At 39.3% G+C, this 12668-nt stretch overlaps 1 protein-coding gene across 1 annotated transcript; it reads right to left on the reverse strand.

The window, feature by feature from the left end:
* Positions 1-6635: 6635 nt before the first annotated feature.
* LOC108242784 (natterin-3) lies at positions 6636-8787 on the reverse strand. Its single transcript, XM_017427813.3, has 3 exons — positions 8734-8787; positions 8533-8611; positions 6636-7903 (listed from the first exon to the last, which is right to left on the reverse strand). The coding sequence occupies exons 1-3, from the start codon at positions 8734-8736 to the stop codon at positions 6801-6803; spliced, it is 1185 nt and encodes a 394-aa protein (XP_017283302.1). The 5' UTR covers positions 8737-8787; the 3' UTR covers positions 6636-6800.
* Between the last annotated feature and the right edge of the window lie 3881 nt (positions 8788-12668).

A 12668-nucleotide genomic window follows, 5' to 3' on the forward strand; every position in this document is an offset into this window, starting at 1 on the left:
GTCAGTAGCTGTTATCACTCACCTGTGCCCACTTTACCTCGTTTTCCTCAGTGTTTAAAACATGGTCATTTTCTCCTCTACCCTGTTGGTTCATTGTCCTTGATTTGCCCCATGTTTCTTGTTCCTTGTATTGTCTTGCCTCGCCTCATCATTATTTGCATTTTTGGATTTTAGTTTTAGTTTGTTTAGCTGCCTTGTCAGCTTTTTGCTTTCTTGTTTTGTTATTTTAAAAGAAATCATTCAGTTTTGAAATGAGTCTGCACTCCGGGTTCCTCTTGTTCTCCTCGGCTCATGACATATTTGAATAAATGTAGAATTTTGTGCAGAAACAATGTAGTCACATACATTTAGAGATAAGCAAAAACGCACTACAGAAGCAGAAAAAGGCCACGATTAAATTGTCCATACCTTAAAGTTAATATATTTAGTATTTTTACTCTGAAAACAGTGACAAGGCTGAGGAGCAGCTTCTTCCTGAGGTCTGAGGTTCATAAACTCAGTCCCTAAGCCTCCCTCTGGACTTTAATTTGTGAAACTTTAGGTTATTTATGTCTCAGACGTGGTGAATGACAAATCTGATCTGAAAAGTTTGTTTTCTCAAGATAACCAGGGAGTATTTTTTTTTTTAACTCACATTAAATCAAATGGGTAAGTTCTCCCAGTTCTCATAGTTTCTCTGTCCTTAACATTTGCTCCTTGTACTGTACATCCTGTCCCAACTGGTTACTTGGGCACCTCCTCCTCCTCCTCCTCTTCCTCCTCCAGAGCCCAGAACTGAACCAACGTTTTTATTAATAATGAAACACAAGGATCTCTAGTTTGTGCTTTGGTCCTCTGACGCTCTGACCCCACTTTTAGAAAAAGGGGAAAAAGATTTTTTTTAAAAGAAGATTTCAGCTCATCTCCAGTGAAGCGAGCAGAGAGCATCGCTGTTTCAGGCTTTTATTGGAGCCTGAGAGCGGCTCGTCGTCGCTCCATCTCTCCTACGAACACCTCAGGAACTGGTTCGAGCGTTCAGCTGTCAAAGGAGAGCTGGAGTCCGGCTTCAAGGAGAAGCTCTTCAAGTTCACAGATTTAATGTCTCAGTAAAAACATGGCAGAAAAATCCAGATGAAGCTTGTTTTGATGCAATAAAAGAGCTTCACTAAGATCTTTTTAATGAATCAGAAGAATAAACAACAGTATAGACCACATTTGTTTCAAACCAATATATTTATATGTGGTGTTATTAATGTCACTTCCTGGTTGTTTTATGGTGCTGCTGACAAAACAAGCACTTCATTACTCAGCACCTATTGGACCGGGGGTTTGAACAATTTGATATAGCTGCAGAAAAATAATATAAATCTGAGCGTGAGCATGTTAACGATGCAAACATCCCAAGAACACAGACAGCATCCGACTAATTAATAAAAAGTAAACTTTTCCTGCAATCAGAGTTAAAATGTGGGTTAAAAAATTAAATTAAATTAAATTCTCAACTGACTGGTTGAACCTGTGTGCACATTCAGACAGCAGCGCTGGAAATGTGTTAAAAGACTCCGTCACAGAAGAGGTCAGACATTAAAAATATGCTAATGAGGTCTAAGTGGAAGAAGTGTGTAATCTCTATAACAAAGCATGCATCAGAGAGTCACCTGCATAAATATGAAGGTCAACTAAACAATCGTCTCTTTCTGAGCAGATATGACGCTTTTTTTATCAGCAGACCTCTGTTTCACCTTTTTTTTAATTTAGCTCTATTAGAATAGAGCTAAATTATAAGTTCACAGCATTTTCTAACAGAAGACATGATCAGTTCTGGTTGGAAATATGATGGAGGAGTGATCAAACTTTAATTATAATGAGCTGCTTGTTCAAAAGAATTGAACCTTATGTCAGATTAAACAATGCAAATATCGATCATGGCTTGTTCAGTAGCTGTGTGTGTGTGTGTGTGTGTGTGTGTGTGTGTGTGTGGGGGGGGGGGGCAGCAGAACAGGAAGATCCGTGCAGGAAAATATTTTTTTTGTTTGTTTTTTTTCACCATACCCTGTTTAAGTCCAGGGGGTTACAGACTAAACACTCTGCTGATACATCCTGAAGAAATCAACAATCCATTACAGCAAAACAATTACTTTTCACAAGACAAGTTAATGTTCACACACATGCACAAAGGTTGAATAAAAATAAAAAAGGTCCTGCAGATTTGGCCAAAGTCCAACTCTGGTCAATTTTTCATAAAATATGTTCATTACTTTTAATAATTCAGCTTCCAGACAAACAAAACCAACCATATAATGTGTGGAAGAGACATGGTTAACCCACTTTTTAACAATTTTCCTGGCACCATGAGCTGACTTTGCCAAACTGGCATCTATGGCTGATAAAGCTAAAACTGAAGCTTTGAGATGGTCAAGAAGTTAGTGAGAAAGAACCAAACCTAATTGTGCTCTGAACATTTAAAAAAAGTAGTTTCAGTGGGTTTTTGTACTTCTGAGACTCACACTTGACCTTTGGATAGGTAAAAAATAAGAAAAATAAGTAAATAAAATCCACACCTTTTTAAACGCTGTATTTGATTTTTAAAATGTCTATTATTACTGTTTATGGACATTCGTCTTATATATTTTTTGTTATATTCATGTTTTTTTTTCTATGCATTTTAGTTTACACCTGCATCCCACCTGAACGATCTGGACAAGCAAATGGAAAACAACAGGACCAAGGATTGATCCTTGTGGTACACCACTAATGAATTCAAACACTGAGAACGTATTATTATTCAGAAAAACAAAGGGGCAAAGGAAATAACCAAACAAATTCAACCAAACCTCTTAAACTGGTGCAGATGGTTCTGGTTCTTCTTGCAACATTCAAACACCTTTTATTCTTGGGATAGCGGATCAGTAACAGATTATATGCTAACATGTATTGAGTCATTAAGGCATATTTAGCCACATGTTTGTGATCATTGGTTTGTAAATGATGGTCACACTGACACAAGCTGCCTACCTGACAACACTTCACTTATTAAAAGAGGACCTGTGTGGATGTGGACAAGGCAACATGTTGGGCCACCATGCAGGAAGAAGCATCATTCCCATGCTGATGTTGATCAAGATTAACAAAAAGATCCAGTTCGTGATGCACTGAAGAAAGGCACATGAATAGTTGAGGTCAAATTAATTCATCTCATATTTCCTTTCCCCCAAAGTTTAGTTTAGTTGTTTCTCCAATGACATCAAGTCCCCAGCTCCCAGCTGTCGTCTTGAAAGTATTCCAGTTAATGAATATTAATGAGCTTGTATTAGCATATTGTTCAGGATATTTGTGACATGAACGTCAGCCTGGGAGGAACAGCTGAATCAGAGGACACCCAGAGAAGAGTGGGCAGATGGGCCCTGAGGAGACAGCAGGGCGGCATTCATTACGCTCCCGAGCTGGACGGGGCAGAAAGATGCAGGAAGGTGAGCACAGACAGACTTAAAACAATCTGTTTATGAAATTAAATTTAACGCTTTTGTATTTCTATCTTTTACACCATCCAAAACACATCATCTATCACTTATTTCTCACCCCAAGTGGCTTTAGATGCCAACATTCAGTCAGTGTTTCAACGAATCAACCATGACCTGTGAGTGAATCCGCCTTTAACGAGCCGTTTGTCTGATCGCTGTCAACCTGAGCACACCCCAAACAGAACAGCTCTCTCAGCTGAAATGAAGCTTGATACGACCTTCGGGGGCACAGCAGCAAAGTGCAGGCTCACGTGAAACATGCAGCGATTCGCCCTCTGCGAGCTTCTGGTGGACAAACTGTCAAAACAGTCTGCGAAAATCTGCTGCTATGTGCTGCTTCTCTCTGCAGCAAACTCACACAGAACAGAGTCGGATCCAGTCAACTCTTACAAATCATTAGGAGCAGAAGGTTTTCTGTGTGAAACTGGAGGTGTTGTAATGTCAGAGAAGTGCAGTTTCAAAGGTCAAACGCTAACTTTACAATGTTCTGTTGTGCGACAACACAATGAATCAGTAAATCAGTAAGTCTGCAAAATTAGCCGTGAACAGCTACTTTTTATAGCTAAAATAAAAAGTTGGAATACATTCTTTGATTTTAAGAGTTTACATTTCTTAACATAATAAAGAATCACCTGGCCTGAACATAATACATAACATAGCATACTGTGTCATTTATTTATTTAACAAAAACTCACAAAGATTCGGTTGTTTAAGCTTATTGAGGCTTGCAGACATTAGTTTCTGCACTTTTTCAGCCGTTCTGTTGCAGATTAGCTGCTGTGTTTGGGATCATTGTTCCAGTTTTGTCCAAGCTTCAGCTGTAGGAGAGACGGCTTCACATCTGACTCCAGCATGTGTCCAATCCTGGCCCTGGAGGGCCGCTGTCCTGCAGGTTATTGGTGTTTCTCTGCTTTGATGCACCTGATTTGAATGAATAAGTGATTAACAGGCTTCTGCAGAACTTGAAGACCTGCTGAAGAGCAGAGAAACATCTAAAACCTGCAGGATAGTGGCCCTCCAGGACCAGGATTGGACACCACTGGTAACAGGTTATTCTAAACCAGGGGTCTCCAACCCTGGTCCTCGAGGGCCACTATCCTGCATGTTTTACTTGTTTCCCTGCTCCAACACCTGATTCAGTGGTTAAATTAACTCTTCATGTTCTGCAGAAGCCTGTTAATCACCTATTGATTCAAATCAGGTGTGCTGGAGCAGAGGAACAAGTAAAACCTGCAGGATGGTGGCCCTCGGGGACAAGGATTGGACACCACTGGTCTACAACATCATGGTCAACTCAATGGCTTCAAGGAGCCCAAACCATCAGCCCTCCACCACCATGCTTAACAAGTATGAGGTGTTTGTCAAAATATGCTTTTTTTTTTTTTTTTTTCACCTAAACATTTCCATCTTGGTCTCGTCCATCTAAAGGCCCTGTTGTTTATTCTAATGCATTGCACAGTCTGACCTTGGCGTGAACTTGCTAAGACATCCATTCCTGCTGCGGTCATAAATGTTTTTTTTGTTGTTGTTGTTTTACTTGTGAATAACCTTTCTCTCTGTAAAATTATTAACTCCAAACAGCTTGGAAATGACCTTTAACCCTCAACAAATTCATGCTCAGCCTCAGTTGCTTTTCTTAAATTATTGCTGATGTCTTTCCTTTTTGATGTTGTGTTCACACACACCTGTATGCCTTAGAGCAACAAAACACCTCTGTTTTTAATGAAGGAGCTCAAACCTACTGATGATCAGGTAATCAATGCATTCATTCAGCAGCTGAAATTTTAAAATATATCACATGTTTATCTGAGTTTAGGACCTTGTAAGAAGCTGAATTTTCTTGTTTTTCCCTAAAACGTCTCAGCGTAGTGCCTCAAAACTGAAAATAATTTGGTTCTTTCCTTTTGCTGTGACTGTCTAAAGATACGTCATATAGTTTGTGTGCATAACTTTAAAATGTCTTCAGTTGGAGCTGTGTGTGATTTGTGTGTTTGAGACAAATAGACAAAGAGTTATAGATAGATAGGAAGAAAGAAGTAGCATGTAAATGATTTATCTGTGGGTAAGTGGCAGAAAGAGCTGCAGTGAAACTGCTGCTGGAGAATATTTCACTGGATCATCCCGAGCAGCCGAACGCACCACAGACTGCAGACTGATCTGACTTAAAGTGGTTTTTATTACATTTTCTGTGAAGTTTTAGTTTTTCTTCTACCAAGATACACCTGATATGCTTCCGGCAATGCCTTCTGAGGTGTTCAGTTCATTTAGGACAATTTTTATTACATTTAATCCACAATTTTATGACACTTTCTAAGTTGTTGCTTTAATCCATGTGCTTTACGCATAAAATAATGAGCTAATAATGACCTAATAAGCTTGCAAATCCACTTTATGACTGAGATAGATAGAAAGAAAATTTGATTTTCACTACTAAATGTTTTATATTTCCCTATATTCAAGTTGGGTCTGAAATAGAGAACAGAAATCTAAGTGCAGTCAGGAGATATTTATGGGAAAATACACAGAACAAACACATCATATAGCACAAATATCCTGTTGTCTTTGTTGAGGGGAAACAAAACTGTACATGTAAGTTTAAAATAAATTTGTGAAAATCATTTTCCTTCTGCTTTTCCTGTGTGTTGCTGCCTCCTGCTGCACATTCCTGCACATTCAACAGCTTCTGGTGGCAACATTCCTCCCCAAAGTCAGAGAAAAGCCACAGATGAGTGAATAAAACGGGCATTTATTTAGAAATGGACAAAATAAACAAAACAAATTAGGGTTGATTCTGACAACATGTTCAGATCACTTTTACCTAAAAAGAGTGGAAAACAGATTATATCTCCCAAAACTCAGAGATTTGATGCAAACCCACGAAATGTTAAGGATGATCAGAGCATGTTTGTCCGACACAAAAACAGAGTGAACAGGATACATCATTTGTCTTTTTCAATGCTCATGCTTTATTAATGCAATAGAAAGCTTCAAAGTTAGATAGATATAAGAGCTTGAAGGGTTCATGGATGACCGTACAATTGTAATGATTCAGAGGAATTTAGACAAGAATTACACTGTAAAAAAAAACAATCACTCACAGATATAGTTGATTGTTTGCATACAGATTTAGTTGTCTAATCAAAAAAATCTATTTTTATTAACTGATCATTAGTAAAAACAAAGAAGATGATTATATATGCAAAGGATATAACTGAAAAGGCATAAATGAAAATGTTTGCGCAGCTGGTTGTCCTAACAATGGTCCCATAGATTTTCAGAAAGCCAGAAATCTTATATCATTCAGGTACAAGGCTTGGCATTGGGTAAAGGTTCACAGCGCTCTACTTCAACATAAACATCTGCAGTGTGGACACCATGGTACGTTCCAGAAATGGTTGTCGATTTGGTCTTCCCGTTTCGGTAGGTGCGTTTGAGGCGGGCAGTGAAAGGGATCTTTGTGTCGTACGAATAACTCATCATTTTGACGGTGCAACGGTGGTTCGGTGGGACATTGATCGTGAAAGACACAGAGTGTGTAGACTCTTCTGTCACCGACTTTCCTTTTGAGTACTGAAACATTATCTCTAAAGTGATGTCTAACTTACCTTCTGCAAGGAAAGGAATTCCTGTTTCAAAGGTAGCCCTTACACCAATCATTAGGGAAACACTCAAGCCCCATGAATTTGTTTCCAGAGTTGTTTTAGAAAGAGTAGTTGTTTTTGACACTGGATCACAGTTAGCATTGTTGATGGTTGACCTTTTCAAAACCTTTGGAGGTTTCTTAAGAATTTTAGCCTGTTCAATGTTATACTTCACATCAGAGATGAGTTCCCTACTAACACCCATGTTGGTGGTCAGGACCTCGTAGCTAACTTTGTACCAATATTCATCACCCTCCCAGGGAAGATAAAAACATTTGTCTTTGGGATACACCTTCCCCAGTCCGTATTTGTTCTTGCCTACATAGATTTCATCACTGGAGCAACTCCTGACTGAATATTCTGGCACAGAACCACTGGAACCCTTCTTCCACTCCAGGATCTCAAAATCATCTTCATTTACAAGGACTTCAAATGATCTATCTTTAATCACTTTGGAATAATAGGGGTAGTGGCAGAAAGGACCCTTTCTGGGGTTGTAAAAGCCAGAATGGCATCCAACTTTGCAGACATAGTCGATGCGGTCATCGTAGTTGTTGTAAATTGAAACTGATCCATTTGGCAGATACCCAAGCCAATTCTCCCATCGCAGTTTGCTGTTTTTGTCAAACACGTCGACGTACGAGTTAACTTGCCTTTTGTGTCTTGATTTAGTAGGAGGCAGAATACGGCGAACTGTTGAGACGGATACGTTGGCTATGATTTCAGGCACTCTTTCCTTCAGATCTGGGGTCAGCGGGTGATCTGTTACAAAGAGAGAATGCATATATATGTGTTAAATACGTGGTGTTAAAAAAGCAGAAAGGTGTGGCTGTCTCAGGTTGAGAGCTTGGTCCCTTTCATCCTGTGATATTTTTCATTGAAGAAATGCACCCTCAATTACATCTAAAACAGGGTATTTTAGGGTTTCAAAACCTGTGAGTGGCAAAATGACATTTTTATCAGTCCCTCTGACTGCTTTCATGTAGAATTGTGGCATCTAGTTTATGAGGATCTACAAAAACATCTGATGGAGGTGAGGCTGTGAGGTATGGCGATGGCCTAAACCCAACAAGAAGTGCACTGTTTTAGCAAAAAATATAAAAATTTAAAAATATAATATAGCTTTTAATAGCTGGGTGATTAAAAATTATCCCAAGCTTGAGCACTTGTCACCTTAAGTTTAACTTGAAAGCAGGTGTTGGTAAAACTCACACTCTGATTTTTAACACATTTATATTTCTTTTCAGCCGTTTGACTTGTTATGATATGAAAAGCTGATCTGTTGCCACGTTTTAAAATATACTATATATACATATACTATAATTGCTTGACTATTGTTATCCAACAATAAATTTTAATTCATGTTATGCAACTTGTAATATCATTCTTACCATTTTCGTCCAGTGGTCGGTTCTTCACAGTGTCCTGAAGACTGACAGAGGACAGAGCCAGCAGCAGCAACAGCAGCAGCTGGAAGTAACACAAAGTCAAAGTTTGTTATAAGTTATAACCAGCTAAAGATGCTACCGCTAACAGAGTAGCACTGCTCAACCACCATGCCGAAAAAAAATTTATGACACTTTTTTTTTTACCATTTCTGTCCAGTGAGTGCTTCAGTGAAGGCAGACTGAGGCTGCAGCAACAAGAAAAAGATCAGCTGAAATTAACACAGAGGATATAATTGTGTCAGTCACAATCAATTAAAGACACAATATGCAAGTAAGCTATTGCTCTTACACCATTAAACTGGTTGAGTATAGCCTAACTCATAATTTGTGCAAAAAGGTCATAAACAAGAAGCCTCTTACCTGATTTAGATGAGTGAAGAGTCTTTTATATGATGAAACAACAAAAAGTTTTCAGAAGGTAAAAAAAAACTGACCAAAATTTGGATGTAAAGAGCAAAAAGCCCCCTAAATCAGTTTCCTCTCAGCCTTCGTGCTCTTTAATAGCCGAGATTTAAAGTAGAACCGCCTATTCACAACTTGTTTTCTCAACACAACACCAAATAAAGACACAAAACATGAATTTGTTAACGACACAAACCGTGATTGGATGTCCGTTTAAAAGCAAACAAGCTATGAAAGTTTGAACAGTTCAAAGAAGTTTAACAGTTTTGTCTTCAGCTTTAAAAGGGAAATGAAAGTGTTTTGAAGCTAACATAAATCTGAAAGAAGTCATTAAAGTTGCTTGTTTTCATAGTTTGTTTTTGTTTTTAAAAAATCTTTTTAACAAATTAAAATTAATAATCATAGATAAAAATAAAAAAAAGTACTAGGGTCTCTTCAGCATTTTTCATGATCACTCGGAAGTGTGACGTATTGAGAGCCGAACACAGGAATGCCAACAAGGCAATAAATACAGTTAGTGTGGGGGTGAAATGGTCCAGTGCATTGAATTAATTGTGTAAACTGACCCAAAACAGCTGTGTCCTTCTTCAGCTTCCCAAAGGACAAGAAGGTTCGATGGATGTGGTTAGTTTAGCTCCTGGTGAAAATTACAACCCAAAGTCTGCTGATTGACTGTGCAGTTAACATTTTAATGAGGACTACCTGAAATACAAACCTTAAATTAAAGAACCACCGCCTGTCCAACCGGCACCGGCCACCTCCAGCTGTCCGGATGGGAAACTCCTTGAAGACTGTGTGGCATCTTTGTAAAGCTTAGGGGTTCCTCTTGTGAAATGTGGGGCTCAAGCTCCCGACAGCATCATGTCAGACCAAAAAAAAAAAGAAAGAAAGAAGCATGTTTTCGAACCGGTGCGCTTGAAAACAAAACTTGCTTCTTCTTCTGCTAACATTGTCCCTAATAAACGCGACAACATTAACCTCCTAAATGTCCTACAGCCGTCTGCCACAGCTGGCCCCGCCTCCTTCTACGTCACCAACCAAGGGGGTATCTGCACTCATACAATCACCTCACAAAAACTAATAAGAAGTCATTAATGTTTTAAAACAAAGAAATGGCCCTTTCATCTTGGTCCTTCTGGGTTCTGGCAGCCGCGGTGGACTGGTACCTGCCCGGTGTGTTGGGGACTCAGGGGGGCCTCTCCTGCTTGGTGCTGGGGGTTGGTGTGGGCGCCGGGCCGTTGGGGGCTGGGTCCTGGGCTTAGCCTGCGTGTCGAGAGGTGGTGGCTAGTTTGGGGGGGCTGGTGCCCTGCGTCTCTCCCCGTGTCTCTTTGTCCTGGGGGCTGCTGGCCCTGTGCTTTGCTGACGACCTACCTCTGTGCGAACACACAGCTGCCTTGGGGTGGTTCCGGGTGTCTGTTTGCCTGGGGCTGTTACAGCCTTCTGGGGCTGGATCCACCTGTCCTTTCTGCTCTTGGATGCTGTAGATGGCGGGCCTTCTACTGTTCACTGCACTCTTTTAATCGTGCATCTCCAGGTGGCATTCTTGCACTTATACACCCACATAACATGAACAAACTTTTTATTTTTTTATTTTATTTCTTTTTTTTCCTACACAGTCAGTCTTTCTGTTATTCTGCTACACATATGTCCATCCAACCACACACACGCACACCTTTTAGCACCGATTCACAAACAGTCCTGATGGTTGAAGGTCATATAAACAGGTTACTATTACAACAATGTGGCCTGCCTACACTGATGCTAGATTCAATCTTGATTCAATAAAGTAAATCATGCATCTAGGATTTCATCTTGAGATACCCTTATTGTAGAGCAAGTCTGTCCTGGCACACACAGGCAGCCATCTTCTCTATATGGTATGCCTGAAATGCCATGACAGAACACGTTTAAAAAAAAAAAGATTGTGTGACATCATTGTAAAGCTTGGGGGTTCTCCTTGTGAAATTTGGGGCTCGGGTTCCCGACAGTGTCACTTCAGACCAAAAACAAAAAAAAAGAGTGTTTTAAAACTGGTGCTTAACAAAACTTGCTTCTTTTTCTGCAAACATCTTCCTTGATAAACACTGCGACAGTAAATTCCTCAGCGTCCTACAGCGGTACGCCACAGCTGGCTCCGCCTTCTTCTACATCACCAACCAAGGAGGTAAGTCCGCTCACACAATCAACCCACAAAAACTCTAAAAACAAGTTATTAATAATTTAAACCTGTGAAATAGATCACTGCAGTGTTTTATGATTGAGTTTAACTAAAAGAAAAACATGAAAACTCGTTATTTTTATATTTCATTTAATTTCCCCATTAATGATAAGATGGTGTCTGCTATGATTCTTCCTTCCCCTCCTGTATGTGGTGTGTCAAAGCAGAGAAACATCTCAAATGTGAAGAGTAGTGTGAAGAACCTGGGTATCAATAACAAGTTTGAATCAAAAAACATTTTAACCATCAACTAACAAGTCAAGTTCCAATATTTCATGACACCCAAACAAAGTGGCAAGCTGCTCACAGCCACTCCCATGGACAAGAGAGCTGGATTTAAATAGATGGGTTACTTCTGTGGTTGGAGGAGCAGGAGATGAACAGTCCAATCAGAAGGCAGAGGAATGTCCTTTGGGAGGAGTCAGAAGAGGCCAGCCAATCAAAAATGTGGAAGCACATGACAAAGCCAGCAAATCAGCAACCTGCAACTGCACAGTATTATTCAAACCAAATGGCCTTAGGCCATCACAACCTTCATCAAACTGAACAAAAATGTTCTATACATGACAATTCTGTCACAACTAATGAGGACATCTCTGAGGGCCTATCAGTGAATCTTATTTTTCCACAACAGCTTTCCCCTCACGATTTGGTCTGCAGAATAAGACTTCTGTATCATTTTTTTCAGTCTCATTGTATTACCATTATGTTTTTTTATGGGGGTTTTCTAACATAAATTGTATATACATACAGCATATTTGGATTTTTTGGATTTTCTTTTCAGTTATTTGTTGCTTTTGTAGGAAGCTGGCATTTTGAGTTATCGTTTCTTCCTCAGCACCCTTTGTTTCTCAGTTCCTCACATTTATGTCCCATTTGTTTATCAGCTCACCTGGTTTTCATTTCTGGGTCATTCCTCACAGCATATCTAGCCCCTTTCTTTGGGGGTATTACTGGATTTCCTTAAATACAGGCCTCTGAATTTATTTACAGCAGCTGCTTAGAGAACAAGGAAGATCTTTAAATTTTAATTCTTATTGTTGTAATTATGCCCTGATATTTTTTGGTACATACCCATATTTCAAAATCTAATAAACCTCAATGAGTGTGTAAATTTGGATTTTGGTTTAAACTACATCAAGAGTTAAACTGTTTAGTAAAAACAAATGACAGTTTTACTTCTGTTACTGAAATGGTGAAGTGTCAAATCTAACTCGAGTTCATGTCTTGTGACTCAAATCCGTACTGAGTATACACAAGCAGCACAACCTGTCATTTTAATGTAAAAAATACATGTGCAGATCACATTTACCTAAAAAGAGTGGAAAACAGATTATATCTCCCAAAACTCAGAGATTTGATGCAAACCCACAAAATGTTAAGGATGATCAGCGCATGTTTGTCCGACACAAAAAACAGAGTGAACAGGACACGTCATTTGTCTTTTTCAATGCTCATG

The sequence above is a fragment of the Kryptolebias marmoratus genome, linkage group LG1 (genome assembly GCF_001649575.2).
Source record: "Kryptolebias marmoratus isolate JLee-2015 linkage group LG1, ASM164957v2, whole genome shotgun sequence".
In the NCBI taxonomy this organism is placed as follows: Eukaryota; Metazoa; Chordata; class Actinopteri; order Cyprinodontiformes; family Rivulidae; genus Kryptolebias; species Kryptolebias marmoratus.